Source organism: Aquarana catesbeiana, linkage group LG12 (assembly GCF_042186555.1).
Source record: "Aquarana catesbeiana isolate 2022-GZ linkage group LG12, ASM4218655v1, whole genome shotgun sequence".
In the NCBI taxonomy this organism is placed as follows: Eukaryota; Metazoa; Chordata; class Amphibia; order Anura; family Ranidae; genus Aquarana; species Aquarana catesbeiana.
In genome coordinates, this window is record NC_133335.1 from 196,383,614 (window position 1) to 196,406,638 (window position 23,025).

Below are 23,025 nucleotides of genomic sequence, written 5' to 3' on the forward strand. Positions count from 1 at the left end.
AAATAATTAAATGTGTATTTTTATTCAAGATCGCTACACAAAATCACAAAATTGCATTTTTTAGTCTACCTGGAGTTCAGAAAAAAAATAAAAATAATATTGCATAACATTACCATTTCCACTTCTCCTCCTCTTCCTTTTTCATTTTTTTCTTCTTAACTGCACCATCCTGCCCTTTGTCTTTGTTCTTGTTTTTCTTAGGTTTTACATCCTAAAACAAATATCAATAGGTTTTATACCAGCAATAGGAATTGATCTTAAGTTTTTAATGAAGCTAGCCTCTGTACGAGAGGTTTTTATTGTGGCTCAAAGATTTTAGCACATTTTTGGAATTAAAGACCAATTTCTAAGTAAACTGGTAAAAATATTTTTCCGGATGGTGTTGGCTCAGGAAGTCTTTCTGAAAATTGTTAACACTGAATGTAGGGCTGGTTGAATGGAGCACATTCAAGACGTTTGGTTCACTAAACATTATGATGCAATGAATGATAGCGCAGGCTCAATTTTTCAAACCCTTTAACCTGGAAAAAGTTTCAACGGCTTATAAAAAATGGCCTCAAGACTTCGACTCAGATTTCTCCACCCCTAAATAAAAAGCTAAATTTTACCTCCTCTTCGTCTTGCTTTCGTTTTTTTTGGCTTCTTGCCATCTTCAGTTTAATTTTTTTGGGTTTGTAATCAGAACTGTGGAAATAAAACCGGAAAGTGGAGGGAAAAATAAAATGAATATTGGTTGAAGCATTTGAGCAAGTTAAAGAGATACTAAACATACACCGTTGAAATTATGAAGGGAAGAGATCTCTAGGGATAGAGATCTCTATCTATATATCGATCCAAGTACCTTTAACCTAAAATCGATATACAGCGGTCACAACTCTTTCTCAGCCTGTCTGCAGGGAAACAAGCAGGAGGCACTTCTAGTCCTCTGCTTCTGGTCACATGTTACACGCGGTTCACACTGTACTATGCGAACTGCTGGGGGCCTCAATAGAAAGTTAATGACACCCCCAAATCAGTTCGCATATCGCAGTGCAAACTGTCACTTCGGACATGAATCGGATCTGGTGCAGGCCAAAACCGCAAAACAGAGTTTGGTCCAAATACGATGCAAGCCATAATATCTGTATGGCTGAAATCGCATGTGATCTGCAGTGCGAACTACATGTGATATCACACTGGTGTGAACCAGGAGTGCATTGCTATCTGATCAAATGCTGTGCTTGCAAGGCCTTTAAAAATAAGTAATACATGGGCAAATGCAAAATTTTATATGGATACAGAAAGCAACCCCCACCCCCCCAATTGTAATTAATGCTTGTGTGATTTTGTCAAACTACTTGCAATGGAGGACAGCCTATTTTTAAAAAAACTAAAGTTAGGTTTTAAAAGTGTTACTAAACCCAGTGATATGAAAATATAGTTCATCTGAACCCCCCCCCCCCCCACAGCTTATAAATCTTAATTTTACATTAATATACTGCCACTATATACCTTTTTTTGCCGATCTGTATACCACATGATAAACTGCAGAGTTTGTCCAGTTCTGAGTTTTCAGGTAGGAGGAGATTTCCACTACAGCCTGTATACACGCCCACATGTGTGATGTCAATATCATGTGACCTGAACAGTTCACATGAAACAGGAAATGTTCTCTCCAGCAATAGAGACTAAACTGAGCATGTGCAGTTATAAAGGGTTTGTTAACCCATTCATATAAAACTATGCCAGCCGCTCTATTAGAGGCTGGCATAGCACTGTCTGTAGTTTTAAAAAACGAGTGTTGTAAATGCCTAATTTCAGCTGTTTTCAGGCCGGTCACATCACTCGCAGCCGCTTTACAGCTCTTTACAGAGGGAGGCACTTTGACCATGGTGGAGCTGGTTATAGTGGTCTATGTAGAGGGGGATACAGGAAGTGGCAAGTTCAGGGTTTTTTTTTCTTCTACAGTTTAGAGGGGGCAGATTACACAGCACAAGCGCTTTAAGGGACCAGAATCTGCATTTTTTTGGGGGTGAACAAACAATTTAAACCCAAAAAAAAAAAAAAAAACTTTGCAGATTACCAATTCTTAGATGTGCTGCATTATTATTATACAGGATTAGTTTTATTTTTTAGGTTTTTCATCTGGTGACACTGCAAGCAAGTCTGTTTTTTCAAAAGCACAAGCCCTCTAGCAGGCTCTTGCATCAGTTTACATGGATGAGAAACCATTTACCATTGGCGGGGTAATGAAAATGATCTGCTTTTATTTATTAAGGTAAAACCTTTAAGCAAAAAAAAAAAAAAAAAAAAAAGATAGATAGAGATCTATCAGTTTTGGGTTCCACTGCCAATTTACAAATGCAGAGAAAATCCTCAAACCTTAAAAAGGTCAACTCTCAAGAAAAACATAAGTGGCTTTTACAACCTGACAGACCCCCTGCTTCCCGCAATACCCTCCATACTTACTCTTCATCATCTCTGGATCTCTTCAGTGCCTTGTTCTCCTTGGGAGAGAAGGTGTAGCCATCATCTTCTGGTTCATTTTTGACATGAACAGGACTGAAAACAGGATGAGGAAAGGTCACATACAAAATTATCAAAAAATAGTCTGATACATTATAACAACTGGCTAGCCAACTGAAATTTCAGCAAAACACTCCACCTTAGGAAGACCATGCCCTATACCAGCATAGCCAAGAAGCTGACCTCCATCTGGTCTTCTGGGCACCCATCGTAGCAGATCAAACCCTACCCAGTTCCACAATATAATATCCGTTTTGAGTGGGGATGCCTTTAACCACTTCAGACCCATGCTATAGCCGAAAGACGGCTACAACGCAGCTCTGTTCCCAGGACGACACTTGGCGCATTCCACATGCTCCAATCACTGTGTGGAGACACAGCTGATCACAGACCACAGTAAAGGGCCAATCACAGCAGCCCTTTACCATATGGTCAGCTGTGTCCAATCACAGCTGATCACATGTACACATTTGCTGTTAGTATTCCTTTCCTCACACACAGTCACAGCATGAGGAGAGGAGAGCCAGTAACCAGCAAGTGTGACAGGGGACATGTACACAGATAATCAGGGCACGGATTTATACACACACAGCGAGTGATATATATATAAAAATAAAAAAAAAAAAAAAAAAAAAAAAAAGATAAAAATTCTCTTATCTATACAGTGTTAAATGACAACGCTGAAAGCTGGCCTGGGCGTGGGGGGGGGGGGGGGTGAAAGTGCCCGGCATTTAAAGTGGTTGTAAACCCTTTTGAAAAATTCCAAAAAATAAATAAAATAAAACCCTGCAAGACAAAGGCATAATGAGCTACTAGCTCATTATGAATTACTTATCCGAGATCGAAGCCCCCGCAGCAGTCCTCGTTCACCGCTCCGGCGATGACAGGGGGTTACTTCCGGGTATTGCGGCTCAGGCGCTGTGATTGGCCAGAGCCGTGATGATGTCACTCCCGTGCATGCACGCGGGAGCCGCCGGTAACGGCACGTACTTCAGTTTGCTTAAGTGCGCATGTGCCGATGACGTGGGCACATACAAATACAGGGATATGTCCTAAACTGTGCAGTTTTAGGAGATATCCAGTGTAGCTATAGGCAAGCCTAATTATAGGCTTGCCTGTAGTATAAAGTGGTTGTAAAGGGTTTACAACCACTTTAAGTGGTTAAGTTAATCTGTGGCACAAAATGTTCAACCTTACCTAGAGAAGCCATTTTCTTTTTTCACTTTTCCACTGTCCATGGAGGCTTTTTGCTGCAATACAAAAAAAGTTTTAAAAATTAGTTTAGACACCTTCATGTTTAAACACAACAAAATTAAAAAAAAAAAAAAACACACCACACACAGACACCTCTATTAGAGCAGGGTTTAATGGAACTCTTGGGTTCCTAGAGGTTGCTAGGGGTTCCTTGAGCAATGAGCATTTTCTGCCTCTCAGATAAGAACCCACTGATACCAATTCTCTTTTTAGCCACCTGTAAGGGGGTAATTCTTCCCACTGACCATCACACAAAGTCCCCTTTCACACTGAAGTGCTGTTAAAAGGTCACGTGACCAAAAATAAACAAAAAAAAAAAAAAAAAAAAACGACCAGTTTTGTGGCGCTTTCAAAGCGCTTCCCATTCATTTCAATGGGCGAGGGCGTTTAGGGAGTGCTATTTATAGCGCTCCCAAAACCAGCATGCACTGGTGACACAACTGGCTGCATCCAGGGTGAAGATCTCATAAACGGTGCTCGTTTAGGTGATATTAATTTTACCTACAGGGAAGCCTTATTATAGGCTTCCCTGTAGGTAAAAAGACCACCAGATTAAACCTTAGTGCAAGCAACTGCTTTTTGGATGTCAAGTTTTGAAGAGAACTGTCACACAAGAAATGTGCAGCAGTGCGACTGAGCAATCAATTCCCCACGTTCATGTAAGGTCGCCAATTTTGCAGCAGAAGTTGTAATGATTTCCATAAAACTAAACAGAAGATTAACCACTCATTTAGATTAGACTCTCTCCCTCTCTCCCCCGCACCCCCCTATTCATATCCACATCTGCGCAATTGGCTTCATGAGACCAACCCTTCAGCTTTACTACAATTAGCAAACCTAATACAAAAGGCTTTAAATTTACTTTAGTTTCAAGGGATTAATAAAATTTAGATTTCCATTCTGAATGAAACTGCTCCATTATTAATTATTAAATGAGCCTGCAATAATCAAGGCCTGACTTATGCGAACCATAGGCCATTTGATAGCAATTGTAAAGTTAAAGCGGACCTTCAGGCTGCAATTATACCTGAGCATTTTCAGCTCATAAAACGCCTGAAAAAACACCCAACAAGCAAAATCCCATTCATTTCAATGGCACCTGCTCACATTTAAACGTTTTTATCACCTGAAGCAAAAACGCCTGAAAAACGCCAAGCTCAAAATAAAATAAACCATGAGCTTCTTTGGGGCAGATCACAGGCGTTTTTTCTGCCTTGAACATGACATGAACAAAATCGCAGCAAAAAACACGCAACTTTGAAACGCTCAGGTGTGAATACAGCCTCAGTCATTTTTTCAACTTTCCATCTATTAAATCTTCTGCCCTTGTTTTAACTTTGGATAGTAAATTTTTTTTTTTTTTTTTTTTTTTTTTACAGTAAATACCTTATACAGCCCACTTCCTGTTTGTCTGGTAAAAAGCCTAGGCTTATGACATGCACAGCTCTCTCTCTGGGAGAGTTTGCCAGAAAGGGAGAGGGGATGAGTCATACGAGGGCCAATCAAAGCTGCAGAGCTGGAGGTGTGCCTCTGTGTAAATCCAGGAAATGAACAGGCAGCAGCTTCATCTGCCCAGTTAAAATGGATGCGGCCAGACTCAGTGGAGGGAGATTTCTGGTAAAGAGCAGCCGATTTTCCTCAAGAATGTAACGATATTTTGTCCCATCCATTTTTCCTTCTATCCTGACAAGTGCTCCAGTCCCTGCTCCAGAGAAACACCCCCATAAGAGGATATTACCACCTCCATGCTTTACTGTAGGAATGCTGGTATTTGGATGGTGAGTTGTGAGCTGTATGGGATCTCCCTCCCCCCCCCCCCCCCCCCCAGACATATCGTTTGGTGTTGAGGCCAAATAATTTAAATTTAGTCTCATCTGACAATGTGGCCTCAAACTTCAAGGTGCGTTTTGGCAAAGCTCATGACTGTATGTGGCCTTTGTGGAGTGGCTTTTCTTGCAACCCTCCCATACAAGCCACATTTGTGGAGAATTTGTGATATAGTTGTCACATTCACACAATGACCACGCTTTGTCATAAATTCCTGCAACTGCTTCAGAGTTGCTGTTGGCCTCTTGGAAGCCTCTCTGACCAGTTTCCTTCTGGCTCTTTCATCCAGTTTGGAGTGATGTCCTGATCCAGGGAGGGTCTGTGTTGTACCAAACATCTTCCACTTCTTAATAGACTTCAATGTGCTTCTAGGCTTTAAAAAAAGCCTTTGAAATGTTTTTGTATCTATCTTCTGCCTGTTCACAACACTATCCCGAAGATAACTTGACAGTGCCTTGCCACCCATAGTTAAGCGTTTGCTTCAGTTGCACGATCAGGGACTGAAAAGCTCCAGGAAATCTTTCAATGGTGAGCTAATCAAAATGACCAAAGCTGATCACGGTTGAAAGTCAAATGGCTTTGTGTGCCATTGAGAAGGTAATTGTCTACACCCGATTGAGTTTACAAGTCATTTTTAGGAGGGGGTGATGTTTTCCAACTCAGCAATTGTTTTTGAATTTTTGTTTTAGTTTTTTTTCTGACATGTTGGCGTTTTCTCAATTGAATGTTATAAGTTGCACTCAGTAAATACAGCTGGAGATATATAAAAAAACAAAACAAAAAAAAAACAAAAAAAAAAAAAAAAAAAAACCTGTGCGTCTTCATTTCAGGCAGCAAAACCAACAAAATGTAATCATTTTAAAAAGGGGGGCAATTCGTTTCTATACCCACTGTATGTAGTTACTTTGTGCTAACCACTTTCATTTTAATAGTCCTACCCCCACCTTCTGTTACAGCAGCTGAGCAGGGTGCATGACTGACTGCACAGGTCTACAAGCACTAGAGTCTGACCAGTTTACATTACTAAGCAGTGGGTTAGAGACACATGACCACAACACTTCTCCGCTCTACAACGTTGTGAAGACATTGGGGTTGATTTACTAAAACTGCAGAGTGCAAAATCTGGTGCAGCTCTGCAAAGAAACCAATCATCTTCCAGGTTTTTTGTCCAAGCTTAAATTGAACAAGCTGACATTCGAAGCAGACTGGCTACCATGCACAGCTGCACAAGATTTTGCACTCTCTAGTTTTAGTAAATAATCCCTTTGTGGGTGTGGCTGTTACTCAGCAATGCAAACACTGAGCACTGCAGTGTGAGGAAGCAGCATCTTAGCTAGGAGACAAAACATGACAAACTGCCCATTTCTGCTTTTGCTCAGTGACTACATAAGACAACGATGGACCATCACAGGCGAAAGAACGCCGCCTACAGTTGAGTAGGTTAGCAAAAGTACCACACACACTCTACCACATACCTTTTCTTTTAGTTCCTTTCTTTTTTCTTTATCTCTGTGTTTTTCTTTATGCTTTTCCCCATCCTTATGCTTCTCTCCATCTTTATGCTTCTCCCCATCTCTGCGCTTCTCTTCCTTATCGCGATGTTTCTCCCCATCTTTATCCCGATGTTTCTCACCATCCTTGTGTTTCTCCCCATCTTTATCCCGATGTTTCTCACCATCCTTATGTTTCTCACCATCTTTATCCCGATGTTTCTCACCATCCTTATGTTTCTCACCATCTTTATCCCGATGTTTCTCACCATCCTTGTGTTTCTCAACATCTTTATCCCGATGTTTCTCACCATCCTTGTGTTTCTCGCTCTCCTTGTCCCGATGTTTCTCACTGTCCTTCTCCCGATGTTTCTCACCATCTTTGTCTCGATGTTTCTCACCATCCTTGTCCTTGTGTTTGTCCTTGTGTTTCTTTTCAGAAGGATCTTTGTGCTCGCTTAGTGAAGAAAAAAAATATGGACTTGATGATGAAGATGGAAGATAAGGAGAAAAAGACTCACAAAACAGGGGATTAGAACCAATCCAATGCTACTCAGAAAAGATATCAACCCTTTTGTACCCCAAAGTAATTGAAACCTAGATGCCCAAGCCAAACTAAACAGCATCCTTTAACATGACATACAGCTGATTAATTTGCAAGATGCAAGCAAGATAGTAGCAGTGGCATGAATACAACTACGATTTTTAGCATCCCCAGCAGCCATCAAGACATGGTATAGCCAGAATTGGAAGGGTTTTTTTCCCTGATATTTTACTTCAGTTTTAAGGATTAGACTCAGGAGAAGGGTCTAAAGAAAAAATTGATCTGCACTGCCCATTCATTCCTAGCAAGCTTCATACTCCGCTCCACAGGAATGAATGGAGAGTGCATGCACAGGCCTGGCAGGTAACATCTTGGCAAATGGCTCTGCAATCCCCCCGCAAGCTCTTCCTGACCAAAGAATAGATGACTGGAGGAGGGGGGACTACAAAATCAGCACTTGTTCACAATGCTCCAATAAACTTTATGGAAAGAAAAAAGAAGAAAAAAAAAAACCCACACACCACACGACACCACACGACACAAGGCTTCTCCTTTTTCCTATACTTCTGTTTGGAAGAAGCCATGTGTGTTAGCTGCGGTCATGAGCACTGCTCTATGCGCACTACAATTATACAATTACCATATATTTTGAAGCAGCTGCCAACCACCTGTCCAGACCTCATTTTTTGATTCTCTCTCCAACCCCCCTTTCCAAAAATTGCTCCGGTTGCCCCCACTACATAAACAGCCAGTTTCCACTGCTGTTTATTAACAAAAAAAAAAAACAAACAAAAAAAATCCTACCAATATGACCTGGCCTATACACTAACAAAGATCAATTAAACTCATCAATTGGAAAATGACCCCAGACGATGTCAGCTACGACGAAACTCGTAGGGAGGAGCGACATGCTGATGTCACCACATTCGTGCAGGTCTCGGAGTGACGCATTGGAGAGCCGGCTTGATTTTTTAATGCTCTGTTTATCTACAGAAGTGCAATACATTTTTTTATATTAAAAGTACAAGATTTTACACTATGGAAGCCTTTTATTTCTTCATGGGGATCGTATTGCATTATGTTACTTTGAGTGGTGGAAACCTATGAAGACTCTGTGGCTGACTGTTGCTGTGTTTAACATAGGCCCTGGCTGGGTATTAAACTAAAAGCGCTTGTGATCTCCCGTAATAGGAGATCATAGGAAGTCGGTAAGCAGCAGTGTGTCTAGTGGTGGAAGTCATCTCTCTCTTTCATATCACTTGGGTGCATCGTTCTTCATTTCACATTGATGTCACTACACTGGATGGACTTTATTTTTTTTACTCAAATCACATTTTTTAGAAATTAGCGCAACTTATTTATTGAAAAGTGTATATTATTGTGTGCATCTCACAAGAAGTTGCCACTTGGTTTCATTTATTCACTATGATTTTGATAGCGCAGTAATTATATTTTGCTTGTAAACTGGAAGATTCTGCATGTAGTGCACTCACCTGTTATTGTGTTTGGATTTTTCGCGGTCTTTGTCCTTCTTGTGTTCTTTGTGACGATGCTCTTTGTCTTTCTTATGTTTATGGGAGTCTGCCAGGTGAAGAGAAGGATATTAGAAGAGCACAGAGATAAATGCAGATCTCAAACACCTAGCATGTATTGGTAAGGGGATTTCACAATCCTAGCCAAAACATTGTACATAGACATGGGATGCAGCAGGTGGTTTGCCCTAGTCGTAATCCCAATGGAAATAAAAGAGAAAAGTTAGAGAAGTTAAAGGAAAGAAAGGAGGAATCACCCGGGCTGGGGAGAATGGATGGCATCAGGTGGGAAGGCCCAAGCTGGACAGCTGCAGGTTTGGAAAAGCATAGGACCACCACACCTTAAGAAATTTACTGTGGGAATTGTGAAGGATACTGGTCATCTGCTCATTGATCATGAGGGTCGTCGGGATGCTCTTCACCTCTGCAAACGGGACAGCAGTTTTTTTTCCCCCAGACCCTGGCATTCACACGCTTGGCAGCAATGAATAGGTAGGTGGCCAATTTGTTGGTAGGAAAACAGGCCTGGGATCAGACAGTGAAGCAGTGCTAATTTGACATCCTTGCAGATAGGTCTATGAAAGTATGCAAGAGTCCGAAAACCCTAGACCAGAATCCCACCGGATATGGATTTGGTCTCCTCGTTGGCCACAACCCTGAAAATGTCTACCACTGTATGCTGGGTTTAATTTGGCAATATAGGCCAGGACCCAGTACCAGCGAAAGAGACTTTGTAGGCCGCCTCCAGAGTGGGTGCATTGAAAGGGCACATGGCTATGCTGAACAAGGCTTTGTCTCAATCTGCTAGCTGCCAGTAACAATTTTCTGTCCTAGAGAAGCAATGCTCACTCCCTGTACTGCACCTTTTAAGTAGCGGCATTGTCACCCAGCATTGTACAGGAAGTGTTAGGACTACAAAAACCTCTCTCATCTCCATAGCATAGGGAGTAGGGGATCTTAACTGGGGCGGAGTGGATAATTATGTACAAGAACTCCATTTTTAAAATTAGTTAGGTTTAGCATGTAATTCTACTCAAGGTTACAGCAATAGGAGCTATAAGACAGTTGACCAATCATGTAGCACAATGGTGCAGCACACTTTCGCCTAGCAGCAAAGGGGACACTGGTTCGAATCCCACGACACTACCTGCCTGGAGTTTGCTTGTTCTCCCTGTGTGGGTTTCCTCCGGGTACTCCAGTTTCCTCCGACATTCCAAAGACCTGCTGGTAGGTTAATTGGATCCTGTCTAAATTGGCCCTAGTATATGTATAAATACGAGTTAGGGGCCTTAGATTGTAAGCACCTTGAGGGCAGAGACTGATGTGAATGTACAATGAATATGTAAAGCACTGCGTAAATTGGACCACGCTATAAGCACCTGAAATACAATAAAGTGTTTAGATTAACCACTTGTCTATTCAAAGTCTGGGACCTCTGCAGACACCCAATCCCAGGAGGGGGTGGTCGCACAATAACTGGGATGGGCGTTTTGTCTCATTCACTATTACCTCAAGACGAGCACTGCAGATTTCTGCTCTATGCACAGCTGAGCTCATATGGATGCCATGATTATGCCAACAATCTTTACAAGTGGAATCTTCAGCCCACCACCCCCAAACCAAGTTAGTTTTAAGTCAGGTCAGAGGTGATGTGTACTAATGTATTAAAAATTTAATCAATATTCAAATTATGTATCCATTGGAAAACTATTTTCCAATTACGGATGTCGGTTTTAGTTCACTAGAAGTATACAGATTGCAAATGCTTACATTCTACCTGTCAAATATTACATTGATTATGGGTACCAGAATATTGTATACTACAGTTCTCTTTACATCAGTCTCCTCAGGATCTTAATGATGACCTACACGGGATGTTCTTGCTGACTGGCCCAAGTGCCAGGATCATGTTTCAAGTTAAACTACACATACAAGGGCCAACAAATAAAGGTCATCCAGGGCTGTCAATGGGTTTGCACTAGTTGAAATTTATAGTACAACTTATATTGCATCACCACACTCAGGGCTACAAATTGAGCTTTAAGTGATGACTTTCAACAGAAAAAAAAAAAAAAAAAACAACAAAACAAAACAAAAACACACACATGAACATCCTGTTTATAGGAGGAGGAAAAAAAAAAAATTGTAATAGAAAGTAGGGGCATTTCTTAGTAACAGTTTTAAGTACAAATATCTAAAGTCAACCCCTTGCCATACCGTTTTGGATAGAGAAAGAATGGGTAAAATCTCACTTTGTGTTCCATTGGGAAGCTTTCCTTTACCGTCTCATAGTAGGAAGTAAGTGAAGAAATCCCCTACGGACACCCGTCACCCAAACAAGAATTCCCTTCATTCCTATTCTGGTGCCAACTCACAACTTGGGATCTCCACCCACCACACCTTTCTGTACAGAAATAGTTGTCACCAGCACAAATTTGGTGGGTAAGTATCCCCAACATGGATACAAACTGCAACACAAATGTGACAGAGGTTCAACATCTCACCACTCATGTCAGAAGAAGGTTTTGGCTTTAGATACACTTTAACCTAAATTCATCTTTAATTGCCACCGAGAGGCACTGAAATAACTGCTCACTTCCACAAACAGCAAAATCAGGACTGCTCACCAGCCTGCTAAATGTATGCAGAGTACTGGAAGAGTAAGAGCCTCACACCAATGTATTCATTCTTTAAAACAATGTCAAGGTATACAACAAATGCATTTCAGGGGCTAACAGATCACCCTTCATTGGGGGGGGGGGGGGGGGGGTGGGGGTCGATATGCTGGCAATAATGCACGTTAATACTGGATAGGTAATTAACTAATCCCAGCATGGGCCGCCTGTCTGAAAGCCTTCTAATGTAGTCGGCAGGCATTTCTAAGCTGTCAGGCTAGCCATACTCTAATTGTTCCAGCTTCTTATTGCCGGAGGCTGACATTTTTGCTGAAGCCCAGGGGCCGAGCAGCAGTAAATTTTTAGGCTGTCCGCAGATCAGCCTAGCCTCTAGTGCAGTAGTTCTCAACCTGGGGGTCAAATGACAATTTGCCAGGGGTCACCAAATCCTGGGCTATTCCTGAAGCCCGCACCACTCTCCCTGCCTTTTCGCAGCCGCCCAGCAGGGCTGTCCATGGAGTCCGCAGCTGCCCACTCAGCCTCTTCGCAGCCGCCCATTCAGTTCACGGCATGACTGGGGTTCAGAGAGTAGAGGTCAGCTGACTGGTGAGGAATGTGAAGTGGCAGGGGCTGGAGGAGACCCTATCTCCTGATTTCGGCTATGAGACACCACAAGGTCAAACATACAGTGAAGGCCGGAGACACAGTGAGCAAGACTACCTGTGATTATAGTTGCCATTAAAAGTCCCCACTACAGTTCTCAGATCAGCAGATGATCTTGATCAAGGGCACCAAAGTTGGCTGATCAGAACTCCCACCAGCACTGCCACTGACTGATCTCACCCCCCATTCCCCCCCACCAGCGCTGCCACTCATCCCCATTCCCCCCCCCCACCAGCGCTGCCACTCATCCCCATTCCCCCCCCACCAGCGCTGCCACTCATCCCCATTCCCCCCCCACCAGCGCTGCCACTCATCCCCATTCCCCCCCCACCAGCACTAGAAGGGTTGAGAACCACTGCTCTAGTGGCTCTGATTTTCAGCAGTGCCAAAAAAAGGAGAGCAACTGAGCATGTGCAATACTGTATTTTAAACAGTATAGGACTACATAGTGATACCTGCAAATGGGGCCAGCATGAAGTGATCAAGCAAGATTTCATTTTCTGACCAAGGTTCTACCTTAACTGCAGCTCCTTGCATTGTATATAAAAGAGAAAAGTAAAATCACCTTAAAATTATGAGGTCTTCATTTTAAAACAATCTTTATTTTAAAGTACATCTAAGGAGACTGGAAAAAGCAATTAAACTTTATGTAAAGAAATGCTAAACATACATTCCTATTTATAGTTTTTAGGTAAGGTATGCGTTTGCATACATTTTTCTTCATGACAAAGTATGCGGGACTTCCTGTTCAGTTGAGCAACTGTACTTCTTTACCTCTCCCTGTTTCTCAATACAAGTATATGGACAAAGCTTTGCTTCCCCCCCCCCCCCCCCCTTCTTAAAATTAACCAGTTTTGCTTTGCCCAAGGAGGGAAACGCAACATGCTCACTATAATTTCTCCTAACAATTCTGTTCAGGAACAGAAGCCAAGACAGGGAGACATGTGAAGTGTACACACGTGATGGGCACCCTTTCCCCACCGCATGCAAGCTGGTGTCTGAGCATCCAATCAAGCACCAGCACTGTCACATGGAAAGAAGGGGAGCGATTCCCATGGTCACCTATACCAAAAGTACCAGGTGTTTTTCTTTGCTCCCAGTGGCCAAACAGACCAGCTGGTAAGTAAAAGGAATTCGATTATATGCTGCTGTTGGGCTTCCCAATTAAAAGGAGAAGGTTCACCTTTTAAAATGGAGAAAAAAAAAAAAAATAAAAATAAAAATCTGTAAAATGCTTTTTTATTTTTTTTGGAGCCTTAAAAGCATTGCTCCAGTGATCAGTCAAGACAAACCTGATTAAGTTGTCAGACAAACCGGATTTCTTTTTATGAAGAGGTAAGTAAAACCTTGGACAGAGGGGTGGCTGTGGACGTGGTATACTTGGATTTTGCAAAAGCATTTGATACAGTTCCCCACAAGTGGCTCATGTGTAAGGTAAAGTCTACAGGCTTGGAAATATCAGTTTGTAAATGGATAGAAAACTGGTTAAAAGACAGAATTCAGGGGAGTAGTGGTTAATGATTCTTACTCTGAATGGTCTAAGGTTATCAGCGGTGTACCCCAAGGTTCAGGGCTGGGACCCTTACTTTTTAAGATCTTTATAAATGATATTGGGTTCAAAAGTAACATTTCTGTCTTTGCAGATGACACCAAGCTATGCAGTGGAATAATGTCCTTACAGGATGTCTCCAATTTACAAGCTGACCTCAATGCACTGTCTGATTGGGCGTCTATGTGGAAGATGAGGTTTAATGTTGAGAAATGTAAAGTTATGCACTTGGGGGTTAAGAATATGCATGCATCATACATACTAGGGGGAGCACAACTGGGGGAATCAATGGTGGAGAAGGATCTGGGAATTTTGGTAGATCATAAGCTCAATAATAACATGCAATGCCAAGCTGCGGTTTCCAAAGCGAGCAAAGTCTTTTCTTGTATTAAGAGAGGTATGGACTCTAGAGAGATATAATTTTGCCCCTGTTCAAATCATTAGTAAGACCTCATCTGGAATATGCAGTTCAGTTTTGGGCACCAGTTTTCAAAAAGGATATCGGGGAACTGGAGAAAGTTCAGAGAAGGGCAACCAAACTGATAAGAGGCATGGAGGAGCTCAGCTATGGGGAAAAAAAATTAGATGAACTGAATTTATTCACTCTTGAGAAGAGGAGAATAAGGGGAGATATGATCTCCATGTTCAAATATATAAGGGGTCCATATAGTGAACTTGGTGTCAGGTTATTCTCTTTACGGTCAACCCAGAGGACACGGGGGCACTCTTTGCGTATTTGAAGATGAAATCTCTTTTCCTCTAGACGTAAAAGGTTTCTTCACAGTAAGAGCTGTGAAAATGTGGAATAGACTCCCGCCAGCGATGGTTCTGGCCAACTCAGTAGATTGCTTTAAGAAAGGCCTGGATACTTTCCTAAATGTACATAATAATATAACTGGGTACTGACATTTATGGGTAAAGTTGATCCAGGGAAAATCCGATTGCCTCTTGGGGGATCAGGAAGGAATTTTTTCCCCTGCTGTAGCAAATTGGAGCATGCTCTGCTGGGGTTTTTTTGCCTTCCTCTGGATCAACTGAGGGTATAAAATTGGGTATATTGGATTGTACGATATTTATTTTATTTATTGTTTTTAAGGTTGAACTGGATGGACTTGTGTCTTTTTTTAACCTAACTATGTGATCAGCAGATCGTGGGTGCCATGCAGGCCTCCTTCAGACTGTCGGAGTAAGCTGTCTGCCCCTACATCGTACAGCTTTAGGCTGGGTTCACACTGATGCGGTCCACTGCATCGCATGCCATTTGTACAGGAATCGCATCGGATTCCTCTACAAATGACATACAAATTTGTTGCAGTGTGAATTGAGCCACACATTTACATATGACATTTCACACTGGAGCCACACCAAAAACGTGCAGGACCCCTTTTTTTGTCCGCACTGGAATTGGATCATATGGGTGTTCAGACCCATGCGACCCGATTCCACAGCTTGCACTGCATTCTGCAAACCGATTTGGGGGGGCGTCATTAACTTTATATTGCCACCCACAGTGGTGCGCAGAGCAGTGTGAAATGCCTGCGATTCTGTTGCGGTACAAGAAGTTCCCGCACCACATCAGTGTGAACTAGGCCTTACGCTAACAGAAGGAATCAATGAACTACCACAGAAGCTCAACAGCATCGTGGTAGCTAATTGAGAACTATAAGCCGACAGCTGCAAAGGATGTTGGTACTTTTAGTTAATCGATTCACAGGGATCTGTAATCAGTGATGCAGTCGTGTGGGTGGAGCCCATCATGGCCACACTCTTTGAATTGTAGCAAGTACAGAGAGAAGATCCCTGGCTTGCTGCCACAAGGGGTGCAGGAGAGGGTTCTAATGTTGAACATGTTACACCCTAAATATTGGTGTAATGTTCAGAAAGGTGAACTTAACCTTTAAAATGTAATCTATTGCTTAGTTAGGCTTTAACCGCTTCAGCCCCAGAAGATTTGGCTGCTGAATGACCAGGTAATTTTATGCGATTCGGCACTGCGTCGCTTTGACAATTGCACAGTCATGCAACGCTGCACCCAAACAAAAATTTATGTATTTTTTTCCCCCCACAAAATACAGCTTTCTTTTGGTGATATTTGATAATCTCTGCGTTTTTTTTTTTTTTTTTGCGCTATAAAAAACACAAAAGAAGCGACAATTTTGGAAAAAAAAAAAAACACCCCACTACACATTATTTTGTACTTTTTGCTATAATTTTTTTTTTTTTTTTTTTTTTAAAAAGCAAATTTCTCAGTTTAGGCTGATATGTATTGTTCATGTTTTTTTTTTTTTTTTTTTTTATTACCAAAAACACCCACACACAATAAGCGTATATTGAATGGTTTGCGCAAAAGTTATAGCGTCTACCAAATAGGGTATAGATTTATAGCATGGCAGACACATCGGACAATCTTGACACATTTTTGGGACTACTAATGCATCGATTACTGAAAAAATGTCACTGACAGTGAAGGGGTTAACACTAGGGGCAATCAAGGGGTTAACGGTGTTCCCTGCTAAGAGTTCTAACTGAAGGGGGGGATGCGACTTGCTAGGGGAAGAGATAGATCGATGTTCATACTTTGGGGGGGCACGAGCAGTGGGTGTGTGCCCCTAGTGGCCACATATAGAAGCAACGCAACGACGGCGATTCATGTCGCCAAGCCATGTTGCCGCAGTACAACTGCGGTGGCTGGTCGGCTAGCGGTTAAAGCAGAACTAAAACCTCTTATCCTTTTACAGCCAATAAAACTGCCATCTAACTTGTGTGTGATCTGCAGCTGCCATGATGCTGCACATGTGATCAGTTATGACACCAGCCATTTGACAGCTTGACCGTTCAGTTAAGAGCACACGCAACGGACAGATGCTCAAGGCATTTCTTGAACGTAACCATTTTGGGAAAGCGCTCAAATTAACAAGTTTAGTTCTGTTATGGAGTAAACAAAACTTGAAAACGGTTGTACATTCTATTTTCTACTTTGTAAGGATTGTATGAAGCTTATACAAAGTCAGATTCAGTTATTCAACCTAGCAGAACGTAAAACGAATAAAGTTATATGTTCATAAAAAAAAAAAAAAAAAAAAAAAAAAAAAAAAAAAATTTAAAATTTTCTCTATCTCTATATGCTCATAATGGCTTTTCTTTTTTGTGGTTCAGGTAAACATTTTAATATACACATATAAGCTACAGTTTATTACCTGGACTAGAAAAGTTAGAACGATGAAAATGTTCAGTTAACACTGAACAAAGTGAAGGTTTTTTGGTGTGTGGTGTCTTCCTGTAAGCCATGTTCAGCAAATGACAAGTGGAAATGCCCCAGGGAATACTACATAGATGTGACAAAACAAAATGCGCTACTATATCAGGTTTTTACGCCTTAGAGGCATGCATTTTAAAGTTCATTTTCCTACAAAATTTACATACCAGTATCACACTTAAACTAGTATTGCAGTAATCACACCCTAACCAGACATTTGATTATAAAGGAGTGCAGCCAAAGCTCGTTTGGCTGTACTTCTATGGCTCACAGGAGTTCCTTTTGCACTCCTGTGACCTGTTTTTAGCAAACAGGGGGCTGAAGTCAGAGCTGGTCCAGGCTTGGGAAAGATCGCGACCATATGGTTGGGATCCACCCACATGCTTGGATCGGCACCCAGCTCAGCCTCCCAGTTGCTTGCCTTAGTGGCCGAGCTGTGGCACAATCTGACAGATTATTGCACTGTACCGAACAAAAAACACAAGAAAAAAAAAAAAAAAAACAGGAAAAAACAGGGGGGGGGGGTATTTTTATTTGGGTACAGTTTTGCATGACCAATTGCCAAAGTGTGACAGCATTGAAAGCTGAAATTGTCTGGAGCAGAAGGGGGGGGGATTGGGGTGATAGTGTCCAGTATTGAAGTGAAGTGGTTAACCAACTGCATGTCAAAATAGAGGGCAGTTTACCAGCCAGTAAGGCCAGCCATAAACGCTGTGCACGGAAGGCTGCTTAAAGTGGACCTGTACTATGTCCATGCAAGTGGGGAAACCCCTGCCTAAGTTCAAAGTCATGACCTAGAGTTTGCACAGTGCCGATGACTCCCTTTCCCACATCTATGAGACAGTGTCAAACCTGCAGTATCAGCCAGAAAGCACAACAGTGGTCATGGAAAGGTAGTTCAGCGACATGTTCCCCATAGCAAAGTATGGAGGAGTCCCCAATGATGCAATCCGTGGGAGCAAGGAGTCGCCTTTATGTTATTGGCTGTGTGTATACAGTTTTTCTACCTGTTCAGCCCTCTGCTGTCAATTCTCACCCCATGCCAGAAAAGTATATTTTTACAGTTACATTGGTCTAGCGTGGACCAATGTAACCGTGTACAGTATCTCACAAAAGTGAGTACACCCCTCACATTTTTTGTAAATATATTTTATTCTATCTTTTCATGTAACACTGAAGAAATGACACTTTGCTACAACGTAAAGTAGTGAGTGTACAGCTTGTATAACAGTGTAAATTTGCTGTCCCCTCAAAATAACTCAGCAAATAGCCATTGATGTCTAAACAGCTGGCAACAAAAGTGAGTACACCCCTAAGTGAAAATGTCCAAATTGGGCCCCAAAGTGTCAATATTTTGTGTGGCCACCATTATTTTCCAGCACTGCCTTAACCCCCTTGGGCATGGAGTTCACCAGAGCTTCACAGGTTGCCACTGGAGTCCTCTTCTACTCCTCCAATCTGACATCATGAAGCTGGTGAATGTTAGAGATCTTGTGCTCCTCCACCTTCCATTTGAGGATGCCCCACAGATGCTCAATAGGGTTTAGGTCAGGAGACATGCTTGGCCAATCCATCACCTTTGCCCTCAGCTTCTTTAGCCAGGCAGTGGTTGTCTTGGAGGTGTGTTTGGGGCCGTTATGTTGGAATACTGCCCTGCGGCCCAGTCTCTGAAGAGAGGTGATCATGCTCTGCTTCAGCATGTCACAGTACATGTTGGTGGCATTCATAATTCCTTCAATGAATTGTAGCTCCCCAGTGGCAGCAGCACTCATGCAGCCCCAGACCATGACACTCCCACCACAATGCTTGATTGTAGGGAAGACACACTTGTCTTTGTACTCCCCACCTGGTTGCCACCACACACGCTTGACGCCATCTGAACCAAATAAGTTTATCTTGGTCTTAGACTACAGGACATAGTTCCAGTAATCCATGTCCTTAGTCTGCTTGTCTTCAGCAAACTGTTTGCGGGCTCTCTTGTTCATCTTTAGAAAAGGCTTTCTTCTGTGATGACAGTCATGCAGACCAATTTGATGCAGTGTGCGGTGTATGGTCTGAGCACCGACAGGCTGAACCCCCCCACCCCTTCAACCACTGCAGCAATGCTAGCAGCACTCCTATCTATTTCCCAAAGACAACCTCTGGATACGACGCTGAGCACGCGCACTCAACTTCTTTTGTCCACCATGGTGAGGCCTGTTCTGAGTGGAACCTGTCCCGTTAAACCGCTGTATGGTCTTGGCCACCGCGCTGCAGCTCAGTTTCAGGGTCTTGGCAATCTTCATTTAGCATAGGCCATCTTTATGTAGAGCAACAATTCTTTTTTTTCAGATCCTTAGAGTTCTTTGCCACGAGGTGCCATGTTGAACTTCCAGTGACCAGTAAGAGAGAGTGAGAGCGATACACCAAATTTAACACACCTGCTCCCCATTCACACCCGAGACCTTGTAACACTAAACGAGTCATACGACACTGGGGAGGGAAAATGGCTAATTAGGCCCAATTTGGATATTTTCTTGAGGGGTGTACTTTTTTTGCTGGTGGTTTAGATATTAATGGCTGTGTGTTTTGAGGGGACAGCAAATTTACACTGTTATACAGCTGTAAACTCACTACTTTACATTATAGCAAAGTGTAACTTCAGTGTTGTCACGAAGAGATTTACAAAAATGTGACGGGTGTACTCACTTTTTTTGAGAGATGCTATACCATACCCGGATGCTTGTTCTAAAAGGCAAGTCATTTTTACCTTATAGGATTCCCTGAATCAAGAAAAAAAAAAAAAAAAAAAAAAAAAAAGTCCCATCATTTAGATCACAACCACACCTCCCCAAATACTTACCCGAGTCCCATCTCGATCCAGTGTTGTGCCCGAGTAAAGCAGCACCGCTTTCTCTTCTCCCCACAGGGCTCAGCAGCAGGAGCCATTGACCATGGGGTTTAGTGTGAACCTAGGCCAGTGATGGTGAACCTTGGCACCCCAAATGTTTTGGAACTACATTTCCCATGATGCTCATCCACACTGAAGAGTGGATGAGCATCATGGGAAATGTAGTTCCAAAACATCTGGTGTGCCATGGTTCGCCATCACTGGCCTAGGCTAAGTCACTGCATAATGCTAACAACCCATGTTGCAATGAAATGAAGTGTCCGTGAGGGGTCATTTTTATCTGCTATACATGTACATTATGTAAACTGTTTACCCATAAGAGGATATCCAGTCCTGCATTTTAATACATATTTGGGTACTTATGACATTGTGATTTTAATGAAGTACTAAGCTGTAACTAGGCAGTAGCGCAATTTATACAAGCCTTCAAATAAAAAGTCAAAACACAAAAAATTGTTACTTGCAGATATACACATCCATTATCTGTACTGTAGCCAACATTTGGATACTATGGGGAAGTTTAGCAGTAATATTAAGCTGACTTTTAGGCAAACTGCTGAATATAAAGAAATGTCTATAAGGAATTTTTTTCTACCTGCCAAAGATTTGTATTCCTGTCACTCCAGGTGTAGGATTTACTACAGGTCTTGTCCCTCCCCCATCCTGTGATTGGACAGTGAAAGAAGCAGACAACCAGCGAGTCCACTTAGCACTTGGATTTCTCCTATTTATTTTTTATTCCATGTACTTATATAGCGCCGTCAATTTATGCAGCGCTTTAAATATACATTGTACAGTCACATCAGTCCCTACCCTCAAGGAGCTTACAATCCAAGGTCCCTAACTCACATTCATACATACTAGGGACAATTTTAGACAGGATCCAATTAACTTACCAGCATGTCTTTAGAGTGTGGGAGGAAACCGGAGTACTCGGAGGAAACCCACGCAGGGACAGGGAGAACATGCAAACTCCAGGCAGATGGTTTCGTGGTCGGGATTCGAACCAGCAACCATTTTCGCTGCTAGGTGAAAGTGCTATTCACTACACCACTGTGCTGCCCTATCAGCTTACATCTGGATGAACACTGCTGCACAACCAACATGCATGCCATCCATCAGTGGTCATCAACCCTGTCCTCAGGGCCCACTAACAGGCCAGGTTTTATGTATTACCTTGGAGAGCTGCAGACTAGAATACAGCAATCACTGAGCAGCAAATGATATCACCTGTGATGTATTTCAGTTATCTTGCAAACCTGGCCTGTTAGTGGGCCCCAAGGACAGGGCTGATGACCACTGCCATACATGATTCAGTTTACCATAATTAGATATTATCTACCACAGACATTTTCTTGAACAAGAACACTCAACTGCTATGGATAGAAAGACTAGAGAGGTCTTGGTCCTTACACCTGAACTTAGGTCTTCCGAATTTTTTCATGCCAAGTCAGACATTCTTAAACACAGTTCCATGGAACTCTAGGACTCCTCCAGAGGTTAGAGATGATTGACCTCCATTCTGATGGTGCCGGCATCCAATACCACTTAGAGCCAGCCGAATGACACCAATGGTTTTCATATTTATCTGTATGGGGGGGGGGGGTTCCTGAACTTCGAGGGTTCTATTGGGGTAAAATGGATGAGAAAGTCTGTGCCAAGTAGTGCGCTCGTATAGCACTTCCATGTGCATTTTTTACTGCACAGAGATCACAGAACTCCCCATGACAATGCCTTCCATGTGCATTTCTCATAAGGTGCATCTGTCCTGGGATTATTCAAGGTCAGCATCCACTTTGACAGATGTGCTTTCTCAGATACAAGAATCCTGCTTCCTGTTTAGTTCCTGGCTTTAAAGTGGTTGTAAACCCTTATATATACCCAGTGTAGTGACTGGCCTCAGGCGATAGAGATTAAACAAATCCTCCCACATAAGTTGTACCTGCTTATCTCCAGTCTTCTCTACATCATTTCAAAGCTGATCTGAGAGTTCAGAAAAAGGGGGAGGAGAGCTGAAACCACACTTCGGAGCTCAGTGAGGAGAGCTCCAAGAGCTGATTGGAGGGGAGGGAAGTGACACCACCCCCCCACACACACACACACACGAACAGAGCTGAGGCTGTCGATCAGTTGGAGGCCCCTCCTCGGTCACCTTTTTTTTTCCCCCATCTTGGTTTCAGGAGAAACTTGTCAGAAGAAGTGACTCATTATAGCAGAGGCAATGACCAGAAATGACACTTCATGCTCTGAATTGAGACAAGTACACACTTTAGAGCAGGGATCTCAAACTGGTGGCCCTCCAGCTGTTGCAGAACTAAAAGTCCCATCATGCCTCTGCCTGGGGAAGTCATGCTTGTAACCGTCAGCCTTGCAATGCCTCATGGGACTTGTAGTTTCACAACAGCTGAAGGGCCGCCAGTTTGACACTCCCGCTTTAGAGGGATACGCTTGGTTCACTTTTTATATCCGAGGTTTACAACCACTTTAAAAACAACAAATATTTGACACCTTGTGGTTTGCTACAAGTTTGCAGTCTGATCGAGAGGGGGAAAATGGAGGAAATCCTTCCCCCTGCCTGCAAAAGCCTGAAGACATCACAGCCTAGGCAGAATCTCTTAATTGGAGCGCAAGGACACTTTGTAATAAGAGGTTTATTGACAAAATTACAGTTTGTAACAGGTCACTAATTTATTCATGCAGATTAGTTACTGAAACATCCACTTTATAGTCTATTAATATTTTAAAATCATTTCATTGTATTCTTGATCAATAAAAAAACAAAACAAAAAACACACACTAATAATTCATTTTGAATGTTTAAAGGATTAGAGTGACTTTTGTAGATTTCTGTTTTTCTTGTAAAGTTCAGTAGATCATGTGCTCCACACACTTAATATGAA

At 42.3% G+C, this 23,025-nt stretch overlaps 1 protein-coding gene across 1 annotated transcript in view; it reads right to left on the reverse strand.

Moving 5' to 3' along the window:
* TOP1 (DNA topoisomerase I) overlaps nucleotides 1-23,025 on the reverse strand; it is a 55,349-nt gene that overhangs the window by 15,764 nt on the left and 16,560 nt on the right. The window contains exons 3-8 of the mRNA XM_073606386.1: nucleotides 9,114-9,201; nucleotides 7,062-7,533; nucleotides 3,703-3,755; nucleotides 2,449-2,541; nucleotides 609-684; nucleotides 114-211 (exon numbers count right to left, since the gene is read on the reverse strand). Coding sequence (XP_073462487.1) covers nucleotides 114-211; nucleotides 609-684; nucleotides 2,449-2,541; nucleotides 3,703-3,755; nucleotides 7,062-7,533; nucleotides 9,114-9,201 — 880 coding nt within the window. The remainder of the gene's footprint in view (nucleotides 1-113; nucleotides 212-608; nucleotides 685-2,448; nucleotides 2,542-3,702; nucleotides 3,756-7,061; nucleotides 7,534-9,113; nucleotides 9,202-23,025) is intronic.